The following is a 19,416-nucleotide window of genomic DNA, read 5'->3' on the forward strand; positions in this document are numbered from 1 at the left end:
GTTTTTTTTTAATTGGATATCTCCTTCCAGGAATTAATAGCATTATATAGAAACAATCAGTTCACTATATTCGTTCTTTCCAGTCATGTTAAATAATAATTGAATTCACTTTTTTTATTGATGTTGTGACAGAAAAACCACACTGTTCAAAACGCATATCGTTTTCAATAAAACGCAAATGACACTCAAGCTGTTAACTGGGTTCGAGAGGGAGGAAGAGTAGCACAACTATTATTTTTAAACTTTGAATAGTCTTGTGAAATGAGTTTTGTTGTATTGCTGTTGATGATCTTAAAAAAAAAAAAAAAAAAAAAAAAAAAAAAAAAAAAAAAAAAAAAAAAAAAAAAAAAAAAAAAAAAAAAAACACTGCTTGAATACAAATCGTTTTCAACAAAGTGGAAACGACGCAACAGCCTTTCGAAGGTTGGGGGCAGTAGCCTTATTCCTGTTTGCTATAATTTCTTTTCATTTTAAATTTAACGTGATTATTCATTTTAATCTCTGTTCGTTTTAGGATTATTTATTTGTCTGTAGCAACATCTGTGATCACTGTGTTTGATGTGATTATTGTGTTGCGAGAGCAACACTTTGGTTTTGTCCCGGTTTTTTTTTTTTTTTTTTCCTATGCCGCCGATCTCAGCTTATTCCTGGAAACTGGTAAGGGATCTAACCTGTGCGGTTTTTACGGAAAGTGTGGACCTCAGGCCGGATTGATGAATATGACATTACATTTTGGAAAGCTCCGTAGAACTCTTGCCTGGGGCCAAAAAGGATGGTTTTTGCTTGTCCTCGAGCCAGAGCCTATGGTGTGCGAAGTGAAGTGGAGTTATATAGCCTATGTCAGAGAGGAGTATCTGAAGTTGTGCAGCCAAGCTTTCGTTTCATCAAACCATGTTTCTGCTTTCGAGTGGAAAGCTCCGTTCTAGCAGGCAAGCAGGCAGGCACCAGTTTCAAATTGAAGATGGACTAAAATCTATAAGTGTTAAATATATGCGGTAGTTCCCCGGCCCCACAGCCAATATATCTTCTTTGAGTGATAAATAGAATAATTTACAGAAACAAAAAAGTGCGATTTTCCCACGGGTCCGAAAGTGCTGCCATCTATTGTTTCTAGCCATTTCTGTTCGTGATTTCAGCTGACTTTACCATTCTTTTTTTTTCTACTTGGGATTGCAATAGAGAAATGGTATCAGATATACCTCTTAAACTTTAAAAGTTCTCTCATTGCTAAAGAAATTAGAGCTTATCCTTTGCTCCTTTCTAAGTGGTGGTGTTAGAAAGTTGGCCTCCGGCAAAAAAGTCAACTTTTGAACTAAGACAGATAGAATTTTTTTTTTCAATGACAATCGATAGACCTTGATGAGCTGATCAAAGTATATGTCATCCACTTTTTGTTACAAAAATTCCTTCATGACATACACCAGTTTGAAAGTTTCAAGGGGTTGACAACTTCAGTGGTAAGGTACACACTTGAACCAAAAATAGGCCGATACCAATTGTGAGATATGTAGGGGACTTCCAAGCAACAGTCGATTATTAGCTTATAATCATCTTTGACAATGAGGGGTTTGCAACTTTTGCTGATTGGTGTACCTATTATCTGTTTCTGGTGTAATTGATGGTAAGAACAACTTGGTTCCCGATTGTAAGACATGTAAGGGAGTTGTAAGTAATAATCGGCTGTTACGCTACAATGACTTCAGCGACAAGGGGTTTGGAACTTTCGCTAGTTGGTGTACCCATTATTTGTTTCCGGTGAACTTGGATGTATATCCCGGGAGAGAGACTTGTAAGTAAGAATCGGTTGCTAGAGGAGGCTCACGAGGGGCTACAAATTTGTGCAAATTGGTACACATCTATGGAATCAGGGACCCATAAATTTCCTGTAATGACTCGCCATCCAATAATAAGCGATCCTGGATGGCGAGTCATTACAGGAAATTTATGTGTCCCTGATGGTATTTTGATCCTGAAAAGTTACAGATAGCTTTATAATACCAACTAGATTACATAAGATAATGTTCCAAGTTTCCATCCGTCACGATGTCTACGATTGAAAAGGATAAAGTTCAACCGGCTGCAAAGAGACATTTAGGGGCCTAGTAAGTAATAATCGGCTGTTAGGTTACAATCATTTTCAGAGATGAGGAGTTTGCAACTTTTGGTTGTTGGTGTACCCATTATTTGTTTCCGGTTGAACTTGATGTCTATCTCGGGAGAGGGACTTGTAAGTAAAAATCGGTTCACTTTAGGCTAGAAATTTGTCCAAATTGGTGCACATTGTATTCGATCCCTGTAAATCTGTCGGTAAGAAAGTTCATATCGATGGTCTATCAATCACTGTAACCTAGAATTAAGAGGTTACGCAACGGGTACAAACGATAATACAAAACAATGAGGTAGTTTCGTAATAATTAATAGAATGTCATCTATGGTATTTTGATCCTGAAAAGCTCCGGATAGTTTTATAATTAATACCAACTAGATTATACAAGATATTGTTCCTAGTTTTCATCCGTTACGATGTCTACGATTGAAAAAGATAATGTTCAACTGGCTGCAAAGTCAATTTAGTCCTTTCTTTCAATATTCTTTTGTTGTTGTTTTTTCAACGCTGGGGTGTGATCATGTGATTACTGATTGCGTTCTTCTTTGAACATACTGTTTTAAAAGCTTCGATAGGCTGACAACTTCAGCATTTAACCGATAGTGAAGAAACAAAACCAAAGTGTTGCTCTCGCAACACTTTAATCGGCAAAGCCGGACAAAGGTTGCCGCAACACTTCACGTTGCCCAGGCAACGTAGGTCTAGTTTACTTTAATTTCGGTTCGCTTTAAGTTTCATTTATTCATTGATGGTAATTTCTGCTCACTAGTTCAGTAAACAGACAGATACGAGACACAAAACTGTTATTAGGCAGATCATTTTTGTTCAAGTCTGAATTATTATAGGACTTTATTTCTGCTTGTCTCAGGTTGTAATATCGCTTTTACTTATCTTTGAAAAACTTTTCCCAAAACATTTTTAAGTAAATTTTTATTTGTTTCTCATGAGATGGCGCTGAGGGATAAACCAAGTATCCAATCAAAGCGCCCAAACCAATGCATAATCCCGATCCCACAGAAAAAAAACTGGCTGTTCCAGAAAACAGAACTGTGATCATGGAGGTTGGAAATCACTTAAGAGCATGAAAGCCATGAGGCATGTCCATTGAACACTTAAGAGCCTGAAAGTAAGCCTTTGAAATACACCTTACCTGTTTAGCTTCAACAGCGGCTGAATATTGCTGACTGAAAGAAAGCTCTGTAATAGAAACATCATCAAGAATAATATTGAAATCTCTTGCTCGTTCTGTTAATTCTCTTCTGACTAGCAAGGACACCTAAAAATTTATGAAAACAATCATTTTTTATTCTCTTTTGGAGTTTCCAAGAATCACAACACCTAAATTGGAAGCAGTTGTGTATGAAACGAAATGGACTATAACGGATCTCTTAGACGGACAATTTAAGGTTTAAAGATTTGAGGCAGGAATAAATATTTAATGAAAATCCTAAATTAAGTAGGTGAGCTTTGCTCCCAGCTAGGCTGTATCAACATATTCTACAAATATATTTGGATCATTCAGCTAGCTTGGATTTTTATATCCCTGAATTTGGCAGATTAATATGAAATTTCTATTTTGTTCTTGACTTCGCTAGAAATGAACGTAAATTTTTCTTCGAAAAAAGAACTGGTAGGTTCTAAATAATCGAGGAAAAGACGACTGTCTCACAAAAACCTAATAATGAGCAGGAACAATCAGTTATTTAAGGTACAAGAATACTTCCGGCATTTTTCCTAGTTAAGACATAAATGTAAATACAGACACTCAATCCAGACATCAGACTGAAAAATAACTTTTCATTATATAAACCTTCATTCGTAATTCGTAAATCAAATGCAGATGACATGTAGTGAAGTTTCGAATAGATTTAATGTGTTCCATTTGAATTGCCGAGGATTGAATTCAATTTTGATTATATAAATTAAATTTCAAATTCATCTATTTTTCAGGCAATCGGACTGACTGAAAACTGGTTAAATGACCATAATTCGGAGCTTTTATATATTTCAGGATATAACTTTTACAAGAAAAATCGTCAACTTCACTGACACAGGGGACTGGCAGAGTATACACGGTCAGACATCCGGGTAAGTGTCCGAGAGGGTATTTTAATATACAGATAAATGAGTTTTTCGTCATTTATTTTGCAGTTACAGCTGTCTGGATGTTGTGGTTATGTTCCGATTATATATAGATAGGCTGACGTCAGGGTCTCTCGAGTCCTATTTTTATAATGGAAAGTTGTAATATTGACCTATTGGATAATGGTTCAAACACAGACCGATTTCTTAACTTGATGATTTCATTTGGTTTTATCTCTAGTTTTAATATTAGCATTCGCGTTACGAGGAAGTCAGCAACATGTCTGGATAACATATTTTCCAATTATATATCTAGTAGTCCGGGTTTTCTTATAATTGATACTTCTACCATTTTGGTGCATTTGAAGTTACTCGGTAAGTGTTGGCAAAGACGGGCAAGTCTGAAGCTGAGGATGGTAATTGATAAGGATGCACTTCTGAAATTTAAAAATGAGCTAGCCAATAAGGACTGGAATACAGAGTTGTCAGTCTTTGCGGATATTGGGTCTACGTTTTTTGCTAAATAATTCAGCAATCCCCGAAAAAAAAAATGTTCTAAAAATATTAAAAAAAGATAGCAAAAAAAGCTTTAAAGAAGACTTGGATTACTCCAAGTTTATTGAGATCCATAAATAAGAAGAATAATTTGGATGAGAAAAAGGTATGTCATTCCTGCGATATAAATGAGCGAACTTATAAGAATTATCGTAATACCTTAACAGACTTCTGTGAAGGGCTGGACAAAATTATTATGAAACTAAATTTGAAAACGCGTCTGGAAATCTGTCGAAAACATGCAATGTGATAAGAAGCGCTTTAGGGCAACCACCTGGGGGGATCCCTACAGGAAAATTCCGTAAAGATAGAACTAGTCTTACAAATCCAGAAGAAATCTGTGAAGAATTTACAAACCTTTTTTCGACAGTTGGGTGGAAAGTGAAAGAATCGAAAATAAGCAAATTAGGCGAGCCGGCTTTTCAAAATTACCTTCTTAAGAAGCTGGAAATCTCTTTAAATCTATTCCCAGTTGAGGAATCTGAGGTTCGAAAAATTGTTTATGGTATGAATGGTTTAGCTGCTGGCTCTGATATTGTTTCTATTAGAGCAGTAAAAACATTGGGAAGAGATTGCACCAACTTTTGTTTCATTAATTTATCGATGTCTAAAAGAGGGAGTGTTTCCGAGTTGTTTTAAATCAGCAAAAGTTATACTAATACATAAAGGAGGGAATACGTGGCGATGTAGAATATTATAGACCTATTTCAATTTTACCCATTATGTCTAGGATACACGAAAAATGTTTTTCGGTTAGAATTTATCAGTACCTTGAAGACCAGAGAATACTTGCTCCCACCCAATTTGGATTCTGTCAAGATCGTACTACTGAGCAAGCAAACATATCATTATTACTATGGCGTTAGATAATGGATATAAAGTGACAAATGTATTTTTAGACATTATAAAGGCTTTTGATACAGTTAGTCATGTTATTCTACTAATGAAGTGAGAAACTTATGGGATTAGGGGTCCAGCCCTTTCGTTTTTTTGTCTTGTAGAAAACAATATGTTCCGATATTTCTTTTTTTCGGTGAACTTTTCTTTTTTTTATTACAATGAACTTAAACAATGTTATATGTATGTGTTCTATTTACCTGATTCGCCCCACGTCAACCATTTGGTTTTGGGTGAATTATATTGATTTTTGTATGGAAATTGTTGTTAAAGTTGAATATATCATATTGTGTCATTATTTTTTTTAACAGTTTGACCTTCACTAAGAATAAGACCAACTGAAATGGTGAATATTGAAACGAGGTCAATAAACAAAGAAAATTAGTTCTGAATGTTTTAAAAGTCAAGTTTAATCTATTCACGCAAAACTGGATGAGGTCGAGAATCGGCAAGGTCTTATTCTATTGTTATTCTACATTGTGTCTTAACTATACCTCCCCAAGATGAAACAGGGGCTGGACTGCAATAGACAAGTGAGATGATCAGGCAAATCACGCAATATGAGAAAACCCACGGTGATCCCTTAGCAGCAAAGTTTAAGATGTTATGGCCAGATTTGCTTTACCATAATTACTTCATAATATGCTGTTACTCTTTATAATCAACTCTTTTTCAGAGTATTCATAGTCTGAGATTTCTTTTAAAGGAACTTGAGGGAAGCTTTGAGGATGACTTTTATGGTTCTAATCTGATGCCCCCCCCTTCCTGCCGGCAATACCTCCAGAATATTTTTTCCAACAGACAATTATCCCACCAGAAAAAAACCACGTGCAAAGTTGAGCAGCCGCATGGAACTAATAAAAAAAAATGAAGAAAAGAAAGGATTTTGGAATATTCTACTTATATTCCAAAATAAAGGCAGAATGTATGGTGCAAAATAACTTTTAGAATTTATTTTTATATATACATATTCTTTTAATCCTTTTTTTTTCGTGTTTTGGAGAATTGAGCTGTCTTGGCGGGGTAAGACAAGGCTAAAAGAAAATAATTTGGAAATACGAAATTAATAGCAACCGTAGAGGGGATTACCCTACGATGGAAGTGTTAAAAGATACAGATCGGGACTAAAGAGTAGGAGTAATTACTTCCCATGGAGTTGGTTTGGTAACGAAATCTACCGTTGATGACCCTATTTTACCCACTATTGTCGAAAACACCTTCACTAGGCGTACATCAGAAAGTTTTCCCATACTTTGCTTGCATGACCACAATTTTTAGAGCAGTAAAAGGCAAACAACTATTTGTCAATACTTTCCTATTGCTTAGTTCGATTTATCATCCATGGCCATTTTGTCTTCAATTTCTTTTAATCTTAACTTTATCAACATTGAAATTGGCAAAACAAAAAGAAACATTTATAAGATGAAGTACCTCACATAAACCACCTTGAAGATAAGGTACTCACAACATATTCAAGGATTAAGAACACACACACACACTTATAAAAACAGATAAGAAAAAATGTAAGAAGTGAATATTTGTGACGTGATCTACACTTAGAATTTTTCAGTGTACGCTGAAGTTAGTCTCCTACTGGATTAAGAAACAAGTGATAACAATTAAACGATAGAATGAAATTGTAGAATTTCCAAATATTTAGAAAAATTTCTAGCATACCATTCTGGGTACTTTTGTTTACGTTTTAGTACACAGAAACTATTGAAACACAATTGAATTTTTTTTTTCATACTAAACTATAAGAGCGGTTTGCTTAGAACATTTCAGATTATTTTTATTTTAATGGAGTGTTTTCTTCATTTTTGAGAAAATAAAAATGATATTTCCCATTGACAGACTGCAAAGAACCATTTTAACCGTTGAAAGACTACATGTATTGAATTCTACGAAAAAGCTAACAAACTTTTTTATTGTGATCAAACTGCACAACATGAAATATTAGTAATGTATGCTGTAGCTGGTATGATCATTCTGGCTAGTGTCTCTGGCAAAATTCAATTCACCTTCAATTAGGGAAGGTGGGCAACAGATTGAAATCATTACTTCATCATGCCCATACGTTTAAGAAAATTAAGTAAATAGATTACCTGTTGGCGCTGCGTAATCAACTGTGAAGCATTAAATTTGGCAACAACTGACTTCAAAACTTCATTGATAATAGATGGCAGAACCTTTTCATCATAATCAAGTCCTAGCTGTCTATAAACAGTAGGCAGAAAAGCAGCATCAGGCCTTGATAAAACTCGGAGTGAAATATTTACCATTTGAAGATCTTTGGAGCCAGTTGGAGAAGAAATTTTTCTAGGTCGAGATCTGAAAAATAAATTAAGTCTTACAAAGGTAAAAATAATCCCCACTAGTCTCTTTTAATGGATGTAAAACTGACTTTATTATTCTTAATCGTAAGGGTAGTGACCCCATAATTGTTAGAGATAAACCATCAAATAGTGATCATCAATCAGTTAAAGTATCTTCTGGCTATGGGTAAGCTGTTTTTCATTTCTTTTATTTTTCCAACAAATGCATGTCCAAGCCAAGTAATACAAATTCAAGTAGAATAGTTTGATTTAAGGTTAGGAGACATTCTGCATTGATACTGATGCTAACTTTGTCATATTGTTTCTAGCATAATAAAGATTACTTGTATTCCTCAACGAATTGAGAGCAGAATATTGCAATGAACCAAAAACAAGTTCTTTAAACACCACTACCGTTTCTTATTCTTAACAAGGAGCCGAATTTTAATTTCTTCATAAAGCCAAATATCTTAACTTCAAATACTTTCATGTACAGGAAAAGTGTCATTTTGCAGAGGTAATGCTTACCTCAAGCTAGGCAGCATATGGACCTAAAAGCTCTTGCACCTACAAAAAAATTTGAAATACCCTTCAATTTATCAATTATGGTGTAACCTAGTGAAGACTGAAGACTGAAGCTTTTAAAGAAGTTACCTAATGGCAAATATGCCTCATGTACCACTATTTAGGAAACAGTGATTTTCCTTCAGTCAGCCAAAAAGCAATTTGTAATTGTGAACAGGTTTTTCTGATAATTCCACAAAATAGCCTGAAATCCCTAAAAATAAACTGCGCAAAATAAGTACAACACAGAGATCATCGCTGTTGAAATCCAAAACTGATAATTTACAGTCCCCTACCTTGAGCAACAAGAAAAATCGCTTTTTTGCATAGGTAGTATTAAAGCAGAAGTGATATCTCCTTCCCCCCCCCCCATTTTCTTAGCCCAGGCGTGAACGTACTGAACCAGTGGTTGTAAAACATCGGGAGAGGGCTTATTTGAAAGGAAATGAGGATATTTAGATAAATTTTCAGGTAACAGTTTTAATTAAGGTGAGACATTAAAGAAAGACTGAAGTTAGGTCGGCAGGTTATTTACGGAGCATCATTATTAAAACAACTTGTGACACCATTCAAGCAATTAATGTTTATGTCCCCTGTATAAGATGTTAGGTGTTATTTTCTGCAGTCCTATGGTTTTGACGTTTGAACGTAAGACGACAGCTTTACTATCACTTGATAGATGAGATTCGGCTTCATCTACTTAATTATATTTCTGATATATTTTCTTACATTTACTTTACATCGAAAAATGCGTTGAAAAGACTAAAAAAAATGCGAAAAAATTCTCCTATCTTTAAACAAGTTTAGACCATATTCTAAAAAACTCCAAGTAAGTTCCATGAATGAATGGATGTGATATTAAATCCAATGACAAAAGTATCTTGTCCTTCCGGTGCAAATTACAGCTGTTGGTGCATTGCAAAACCTCATGTTTCAAAGGGAGCATAGACCTGGACGAGAAATTCTGACACTATCTCTAAACACAATAGTGTTATCAACTGTGAAGCATTTGGTGACACTGTCAATGACACTAACATTTGATATAATAAAAATAGTTCAATAAATAGAATCTACCATGTAAAGTTGTCAGGCATAAACAGACTAAAATTTGTACATGTTGTCTAGAGGGACACCTAAGAGATCATATAAAATAGATTAAAACTAAGTTTTAACAGGAATTGAATTCCACTTTGGCAGACCGATTTCACATTGCTAAATAAAAGAAATGTCTTTATAAACACAATTCCATTTGCTTCTGTTTAGACCATGGTTAAAAAGAAATTCTTCAGCCTGAAATATTTGTTTGAATAAAGGTTTACTCTCCATATACTGGTAAAACACATTTTCTTTCGTAAGAAAGGTATTTAAAGAAGCTCTTTTATATATACAAGGACTTTGTACAAAAGAGTTAATGAAGCTATTATCTTTTGTGAAAGAAGTAATTTTTACGAAATATAGATAGAGAATTGACGGTTAAACATGACATAGAATCAACAGCCTTACCTTATGTCATATATAATAGGGTACTCAAACCATGGCACCCTGAAGTGCAAACCTTCACTGTACGTCCCATCCTTTATTCCACCCAATCTACTGAACATAATAGCTCTGTGACCACCATCAACTAAAATTAAAAAAAAAATATGATCAACCTTTTTGGCAATTTTATTCCTGAATGCGTGCAAAGGTTCCAGCATATTATGAACACTTTCAATTCTCTGAGAAGTAGATGTTTCTCCCTATTTTCTCAAGGTGGCAGCATTGTCCATAGCTTGCCTAACAATTTTAAGAAAAATTAGATCAGCACTTCGTTTTTGACGAGCTAATACGTAAGTCAAGTTTATTTGCAAAGTCAATAAGTAAGTAAACTGTTTACTGATTCTACAATTTAAAATGATGGAACAACAAACTTGTGCTTATAAAAAACAAAAAAAAATAACTAGTAATAAATAAAAATAAAAAAGAAGCATAAATAAAAAAGCCTTTCTTAGAGAACAAATAACTTTTTTTTAATCAAATAAGGGGCTTAAGGAGCTAAGGGGACATAAGACGTAGCTGGCGGAGGAAAATAACACCACGTTCTTCCTAAAAATCACACTAAGTTCATTCTCATATTGAGACTTGACACTTATACTCCCAACCAACAACTAAAATTTGACAATAAAATTATGGCAAATAACACTCATCAAACCAGACTCACCCTAAAAGAATGATGCAAAAAATGTTGGTACACATCTAGAGTTGATACAAATGGGGTTTTTACTTCAGTTTTTAAGACGGATAAATTTTATTACAATGACTTTTCGAAGCAACAATCCAATCAGTATATCAAAAGAACTGATGGGCGAATATTGACGAAGGTTAATGATGAACACTGAATGATCAAATGTGAGAAACATGTGACCAAATCTGCATCACTTCCGGTTTTTAATTCTGAAGCAACATTAAACAAAAGAGGCTTTAATGGACATTAATCAATTGACTGAATTTTTTATTTTATAGTTTTGGGTACATTAGTATGTACAAGACCCTTTTGCAAACATAAAGAGCTATGAGCATATTTCTATTGAAAATAAAGACACAGGAACTCCCACACAAAATGTGACAAGTCAATATCTTGAAATTTATGCACTAGATTAATAAAGATTTGTTTTGTGATTTGCATTAAATTTATGGGAAAAGACAATACCAAAATCATTGAATGTGCCAATTTGACCAGAATAAAGCGGATCTCATTTTGATCAGCTAAACTACTCAAATTACACAACCTCAATTAGTGATCATCTATGTGTTGTTTGAATACCTATTCAGTTTATTCTGAGGAGACTGAATAAAAGTATACAGTAGATGCCCTACATAACAAAGTTAGTTTAACATTACAAAGGAATGGCTCTCAGCCTATGGCTGGTACAATATCCTTTCATTATCTGATGATGACAAAATTACAAGTATTTTGTAATGAGCTGTGCAAGCATTACTGAGAAATTTCCCAAAAAGCGCCTGAGAAACCTAATGATAAGCCAGGAATACTAAATGTATTCGGGATCTGAGAAATTAGCGAATCAGTTCCGTTAGCAAGACTGGCAGATGGGTTCAAACACGAAATACAAGTGTGCAAAAAATAAGATGTTTTGAAAAAAATACAGGACAAAAATGGACGTTAAATGAATCATGCCCCTAAAAATTTCACAATATGGTTAAGAATATTATCGTTAAAAAACAATGATGATAGCATTACCCCAACCAACCAGTGATATAAAACAGTTTTCTTTGAATCTATTTGCATGTATTTGAATCTATTGAGTCCATGTAATTACTGGCTTTACCGGCTATTAACATAGACACAGAGATCCTTGTTCCTGTCCTAGAGACAAATTCAGTTCCAAGTAAATTGAAATTGCTTGATTCTTCTACATCTAGTTAAATTAATTGCCAAGTGTTCTGTTAATATGTCTAAATAGCAACAAAGACCACACTGACTTTCCATCATAAACAAGCAGAAGAGTTTTTTCAGTTGCTAACAAGATTTAAATCATAGGAAGCGTAATAGCCTAAATAAAAATGCCTAAGTAAAAAGCAGTTTGGGCAAAATATACTGATTTTTTTACCAGTATACTTTGTATAGAAGGAGTTGTCATAGAAACTTCAAAAGGGGCTTGTTCAATTAAAAATTAGAAGTATTAGTGCCCCTTTTAAGTCAAAAGCAATTGGAGGACAAACAGCCCTCCTCCCTAGCCCATTAAATTTCCAAACACATCCAATGTTTGTCACAAATGCCACTGAATAAACACAGCAACGATTGTAAGTTTATAAATCAATAAAACGGATTCAATCAAACAGCTGGTCCATCATTCCTGGATGCTAAGTTGAAGATACATACTCAAGAGGTGGTCTCATATGACTGCAATATATGAGCTTTGAAAATTCATTTTGCATACCTAATCTTATCAAGTTGGAAAAAGAATGTACTATACTCGCCAGGCACCTATTCTAGTCAGATTTTCATAATGGAGATTCCATCTGGATTCCTCATCCAAAAGTATTCCTAGTATTTTAACCGTTATATCTTTGGGGTGTATAGAAATATATGAAGCTTTGCATTTAGTTCTTAGGAAAAAGTTATAGAATAGTTCCTAGTCTCACCGAGAGTTAGTCTTACATGTTTTGGTACAGCTTTTAAATCCTTAGAAATGCTTACTAGATCAGTCTATTCTATAGTCAAATGATTTGTGTCATAGCTGATAAATTCCGTTCGTCAGCAAATTAAAACATTTACAGACTGCTCATAAAATATGGTTAAATTAATAAGAAATGATATTGGACATATTTCAGTCCCCTCTGATGAGCTGCAAAGAATATATAAAAATTCATACAGTTTATGACAAGGAATTCTAATGAACTGAGATGTATTAGAAAGGAGAATAGCAAGCATGCACAGAACAAACACATAGGCATCCATAATATTAGCCTCGTCCATTGCTGCATGCTAGCCAGTCAATCTTATCTTATATATTGTCAAAGAATAAGAAAAATTATCAAAGAAGATGAGCCTTAAATAATTGAAACCTTTTGGGGCTTCATGTGTATGAAACTAGGAAACTAGGCTGGTGTAGGCATTGTTTAAATGAGAAAGGAAAATGCCATCAACAAAGCACTGTTTAAAAATCGCTGTTAAAAGAGTATATGGAATATCATAAACAACAAGAAGAACAATAGGAAACATTTTTTCTAAGATGGTTGAATACAACTTAATGGACATAGCAATCAAACGAAGTTCAACCAGGACAAATAGATAAAGTGAGGTGAGATGATAAAATTCATTCAAACAAAATGAAAGTGATTAAATACATGCTTTCAAAGCTAATCTTGTTGTTTTTTTTGTCAGCAAGCATCAAAGGCCTTTTTGCAACAGGTTCATTATTATTGTCTATTGGTTTATTTGTAACCGGTTTAAACAGAGTCTGGAGAATTAGCAATAGTTCGAGTAGCGTGGAGGTATCAAACTCTGCCGGTTAATAAATATATAAGAAATGCTAGAAATAACCCATACCTAATACTTGAGATAAAGTAAACACAACACAAGAGTTAAAAAAGAGCAAAGGTTTTATTTTTAAAAGAAGTTTGGTTTTTGGTTTTTAATAGTCTCGTTTTTAAAAAGATAATCAAGAAAATCAAAAAGTTTTATAACTTGTAGTACAAGTACAATCTTGTATAGTCTTCGTACTGAAATAAGAAGTTTAAGATATTAAAATAAACTAACTACTAACTAATATGTGAGCGAACAAAATGTTCCAAGGTATTTAAATTATATCAGCGAGACTCATGTCACGCTGTGGAAACTAGTAAATTAACATGAGATTGAAAAGGAACAAATTATTCTACTCACATCGAAGCAAAGCTACCCACATTCGCCAAAGTACCAACACCAACTAACTCCTTCCAAAATCCTCTCGTCCTTCTATACAACCCCTGTTTACAATTCGCACTTGTTATTTAGCAAGAATCAATTCGTACAAACAAACATTTCCAATGCTATACCAAGAAGAGATTAATCCCTGGTAAGCAACCCATAAACCTAATAACAAGATTCTTACATATAAATATATTTTGTTGGATCATTTTTAATGAAATTGGTGTATAAAGAATTTAATGGGTATTTCCTCAAGTCCATATTTAAAGAAATATTATGATTTAATTTCAGTCTAATTTCAATTAATTCACAAATCACCTGCTTTATGCCAAATTTATTACTGGCCAGAGAGGATTTTTTTTAAAGTACTGTGTGGCTAGGGTTACCTAGGCAAGATATGGCTACCTAAAGCAGAATCAAGAGAGATATTAGAACCACTGAAAATTAAGCCTTTTTGTATGTCTTCTTCATGCTGGTGTAGGCATTTTTCTAAACTCTGATGGGCTCTGTCAACATAGTATGCTGCAATCGCATGGCGTTTGATAAACCCTTCTTTGGAAAGCAACTAAGGTTTTATCTTTACCAGAGTTTAAGAAATTTTTGATTTTAAATTATTAGTGAAAACTACATAGATTTTTTTTTAGCGAACGTCTTTTAATTTTGCTGTTTAAGAAGATAATAAAGCAACACTGCCTATGATAAATCTACTATGCCCTTTTGACAACCTGCATACATACAGTTTTTTGTTTAACTAAAACTCCCCCTAAATGTTCCATAACACTTTACCCTTAGTACCGCTAGCATTATTAGTTACAGTGACAATATGGTAGTATTGCTAGTATGCAGATAGTAACTGGCTAGTTCAAAATCCGCCACAACATACCCTTGAGGTTCTAACTTAATAATGTAAGGTGTTCCTGAGACACTGCTTTGTCATCTTTTTGGAAACCTAAATAATTACAGTTTGTTCTGATTTAGTTCAGCATCCACCTAAATATTCCTTGAAAGCTTCACCTTAATACCCTTAGCGTGTATAGTAGCATTAGTAGCAGTATGTGCATAGCAAATTAGTAGTAGTATACTGCTAGTAGTAGCAGAGAAAAAAGGGTGTGCGTGGGGGAGGGGAGCTAGTTAACCTTTATCACTTTTGAATCTTAAAAGGGAACTAGAACTTTCAGTTTCCGATTAAATAAGCCTCCTTTAAAGTACATACAGCCACCCCTTCCATAAAAACCCTATTTGCCGTTTGATCATTTTGACAGTTAAAAAGGGCAATAGAACTTCTAATTCCCAATCCAATAAGCCGGCTCCAAAGTTTTATATTACCACCCCTTCCAAAATTACCTTTTATGTTCACAACGGGCAACTATTATAACCTACAACCCTTGCCCTGGGGGAAGTGGAGGGGAAGGGGTTGTCATCCCCAAAGAAATTATTACTGGACCTATCAACCATGCTGAACACAATGATTTAAATCTTTTTAACAACTTTATTGGTATTCCTGAGATTTGTGCTTTTACATATTTTTTCCTTTGTAGGCAACACAACTTTGGCAAAGCTTGTTTATAAGAGCAATTTTCAAAATATATCTTTATTCTATTTTACTTAGTAGTTTTTCTGCTTTATCATTCAAAACAGTAAATCACCATTCTTTGGCTGAAGTATCAATACTTTGAGATGGACAAGGTATTGAATGCAAAATTTTTAATGTGTGTTCTAACATCACCTTACCTTAATCACCTTAATCCATCTGAGAGCTTTAAGGTCTTCCAGACCTGTAGTGCTCTTGAGTTGATGACTGCCAGTCGAACCTCCACTGCTTCTTCTTCCACTCTTTGTCAAGTTGGTTTTTGAAGGACTGGATGGAGGGAGCACTGACAGCTGAATCTTTCAGGTGATTCCAACGGTTTATGACTCTTCTTGAAATAATGTTTGGCGAGCTTTCGATTGGGGGCTTGACTTTGGTAGCTTCTTGGAGTGTCCTCTTGTGTTGTGCTGGTTTTTACTGAGATTGCCGCCAATGATTGACGACTTTTCGTTCTTCAGCTTGTAAGTAAGCATCATATCGCTGCGCAAGCGTCTGTAAACTAGAGTGGGTAGTTTAAGGTACCTGAGGCGGTCCTCATATGAGGTTGATGCTAGACTTCGTATGCATTTTGTTGCTCGTCTCTGTACGTTTTCGATGAGCCTCACATCTTGTTGATAAGAAGGACCAGCAAGACACATGCCAAAATCGAGATGAGGTCTGACGAGAGCCTTATATAGTTATACAAACATAGATGCCTGTCTGCTGTTGATAGTTCGTTTTAGTAGTCCACGACTGGAGCTTGCACGGGAAACAACATGCTGGACATGGCTGTGAAATTTAAGTTTATCATCAACTAGCTGTTGGGGTGGGGTTTATCACCCCAACACCTAATTGGTGGGGGCGCTTCGCGCCCCCAAGCCCCCCAGCGCGCGTAAGTCGTTACGCACCATATTAGTTACGCGCCATTGTAGTTGTGTCCCAGTGTCCCACCTGTGCATATATATATATATATATATATATATATATATATATATATATATATATATATATATATATATATATATATATATATAACTACGTAAAACTTGCGAATATATAACATTCTTTGCTGTCCCATTGTCTGTGCACATAAATAGATTGTCAGGTTTACCAACTCTTGAACATGCAACATAATAATTGTCCATGGGAAAACAATCCGTATTCAGATCTATACCGCATTTTTCTAACGATTGCCCTTGAGCTTTGTTGATGGTGATTGCTAATCGAACATTCCCTGTGTCCCCGTGGTCATTTATATATCCCCCTGTGCCCCCGGCGTCCCCGTTGTAGTTGTGTCCCTGTGTCCTGGTCGTCATTTATATTCCCTGTGTCCCGGTCGTCATTTGTGTCCAGGTATCCCAGTCTGTAATCTCTCTTTGAGTGTCCCAGTCGTCATTTATATTCCCTCTGTCCCGGTCGTCATTTGTGTCCCGGTGTCCCGGTCTGTAATTTCTCTTTGAGTGTCCCGGTCGTCATTTATATTCCCTGTGTCCCGGACGTCATTTGTGTCCCGGTGTCCCGGTCTGTAGTGTCATCTTACAATGACGTCATATACAAAACCTTATATACTTATAATGACGTCAAATACAAACCCACAAATAAACATGCATATATACAACTTATTTTTATATATATAGATATAGTTTCTTTTTTAGTTTTTTTTTCTTTTTTAGTTTTTTCTTTTTTAGTTTTTTCTTTTCTTAGTTTGTTTCTTTTTTTTAGTTTCTTCTTTTTATTGATTTGTTTTCTTCAATTTGTCAATGTTCATTCTAACATTGACACTTGGAAAAATCTTTACGTGCCAAGCATGCTATAGCTCCAACAATTTATAATAAACCTCAAATTTTAGATATCTGTTTTAAGGTTTTCGAATTACTTTAATCTATTGTCAAAATATTTCGAAATATTTATACAATTCTCAGTTTTTAAATTTTAGTTTGTTTTCTTTTTCCTCTTTATTTTTCAGACGTCATATACAAACCCTTAACACAAAAATACATACAACTTATTTTTATATATATAGAAGATATAATCTGGCGTAACAGACAGAACACAAAAACAACTTATTTTTATATATATAGATGATGACACCAAGATCCCTTTCTTCTGCTCTGGTCTCTAGTTGCTCTCTTACTTTGGTGGTGGGGTTGTAGATCGTGATATCCTTTTCTGAAGAAACTACTAAATGAGTTACTTATTGATGATATTACTAAAAATAACAGTATCATAATTTTGGCAACGCTGACAGCCCCACGTGGTAAATTTCTCGGTTGAAAATTTCTTGTTTACGTTTACTAGTGAGTCTTATGTTCTGAATGACTAAGCCTGGCTTCAGTACACAAAACAGACTAATTGCACATTTTTTTGAAACCCTTGATAATCTATTAGACCAGCCCAACCTCTGCAGCCAAATTTATTTCAGGCAGGGTTGCCAGATTACGGCTATTAGATAGCGATTTACCCGTTCTGAAAATGAGTTTAAAAAGGGTTTGGTAGTCCCCAAAAAAGGGGTAGATGCATGTGAAGCTTGTGACAAAAAGTTAATGGATGATTTGGCAGCACATCTGTGTGAAGGCTATGAAAAATGGCTTCGTATTGACTGTGTAGAAATGAGAGAGCCAGAATATCAGCTTTTCACAAAGCATGAGTTGGCGATTGGGATCAGTTTGGTGGTGTCCAATTTGCAAACAGAAAAGGCTGAACAACACAGTTGTTACTGAAAGGGAGATGAGAAAAATTATTTGCACTGAGATGAGCAGCTTTTTCACTTAATTTAAAAAAGAATTCAAGTTCAAATTAAAGAAGGAACTGGATCCTATCATTCAAAGAATTTTGAACCTTGAAGTTGAAATTCAAAACAAATACTCTACGGATGATGTCAAGCGAGTAGTGATAGAAACAGCTAAATAAGAATTACAAAATCTCAGCGAAAATATTTCTGCTGACATTACAACAAAGCTTGAGGCAAGTGCTGCACCACCTAGTAAAAGCTCTCAATACTTGTCAGATATTATTCACATTAAGAAAAATCTGATAGTTTTTGATATTGCAGAAAACATACATTGGCAGACAAGAAGAGAACAAAATATCACCAATTTGGCAAAAATAAACGACAAAATATTTCGAGGTTGCTCCTATAAGTGCAGTTTTTCTGTGAGGCTTGGAAAACTGCAAGAGAATAAACTTAGACCAATTAAGATCATTTTTAAATCCCCAGTAGAACATGATGCAGCTTGTCATTTTCTCTTATTGAACATGAAATTACTTCAAACTCGACGTTCTCAGTTTAAGATATCTAATGACCAAACCGGTGTAGAACTTGCTGAGAAAAAGACTTATAATGCATTGAAAATACAGCTCAAGGAAAAGATGTCAGCCGGCAAAGAGGGTTGGAAAATACATCATGGCAGTAATGGACCAGAACTTGTGAAGTTGGCTAATTTTCATGCCCCATATGAAGGACATGTTCAAAATTGATGACCTAAGTGTTTTGTATACTAATGCTGACTGTTTATTCAATAAGTTCGATGAATTTTAGTCCAAAATCTCTGAGAGAAATCTGCATATTATAGATGCATTCAAAATACAACTTGAGAAAAAGGTCAACCAGCAAAAAGGGTTGGAAAATACATCATGGCAGTAATGGACCAGAACTTGTGAAGTTGGCTAATTTTCATGCCCCATATGAAGGACATGTTCAAAATTGATGACTTAAGTGTTTTGTATACTAATGCTGACTGTTTATTCAATAAGTTCGATGAATTTAGTCCAAAATCTCTGAGAGAAATCTGCATATTATAGATGCATTCAAAATACAACTTGAGAAAAAGGTCAACCAGCAAAAAGGGTTGGAAAATACATCATGGCAGTAATGAACCAGAACTTGTGAAGTTGGCTATTTTTCATGCCCCATATGAAG

At 34.7% G+C, this 19,416-nt stretch overlaps 2 protein-coding genes across 5 annotated transcripts in view; one reads left to right on the forward strand and one right to left on the reverse strand.

Annotated features, from left to right (window-relative positions):
* Positions 1 to 19,416, forward strand: part of LOC136028331 (glyceraldehyde-3-phosphate dehydrogenase-like) — a 360,255-nt gene that overhangs the window by 185,673 nt on the left and 155,166 nt on the right. The window lies entirely within an intron of this gene.
* LOC136028216 (prohibitin-2-like) overlaps positions 1 to 19,416 on the reverse strand; it is a 31,215-nt gene that overhangs the window by 4,971 nt on the left and 6,828 nt on the right. For all 4 annotated transcript variants that reach the window (XM_065705946.1, XM_065705938.1, XM_065705933.1 and 1 more), the window contains exons 3-5: positions 10,024 to 10,144; positions 7,747 to 7,972; positions 3,258 to 3,383 (exon numbers count right to left, since the gene is read on the reverse strand). In XM_065705946.1, coding sequence (XP_065562018.1) covers positions 3,258 to 3,383; positions 7,747 to 7,972; positions 10,024 to 10,144 — 473 coding nt within the window. The remainder of the gene's footprint in view (positions 1 to 3,257; positions 3,384 to 7,746; positions 7,973 to 10,023; positions 10,145 to 19,416) is intronic.

The sequence above is a fragment of the Artemia franciscana genome, chromosome 1 (assembly GCF_032884065.1).
Source record: "Artemia franciscana chromosome 1, ASM3288406v1, whole genome shotgun sequence".
Lineage (NCBI taxonomy): Eukaryota > Metazoa > Arthropoda > Branchiopoda > Anostraca > Artemiidae > Artemia > Artemia franciscana.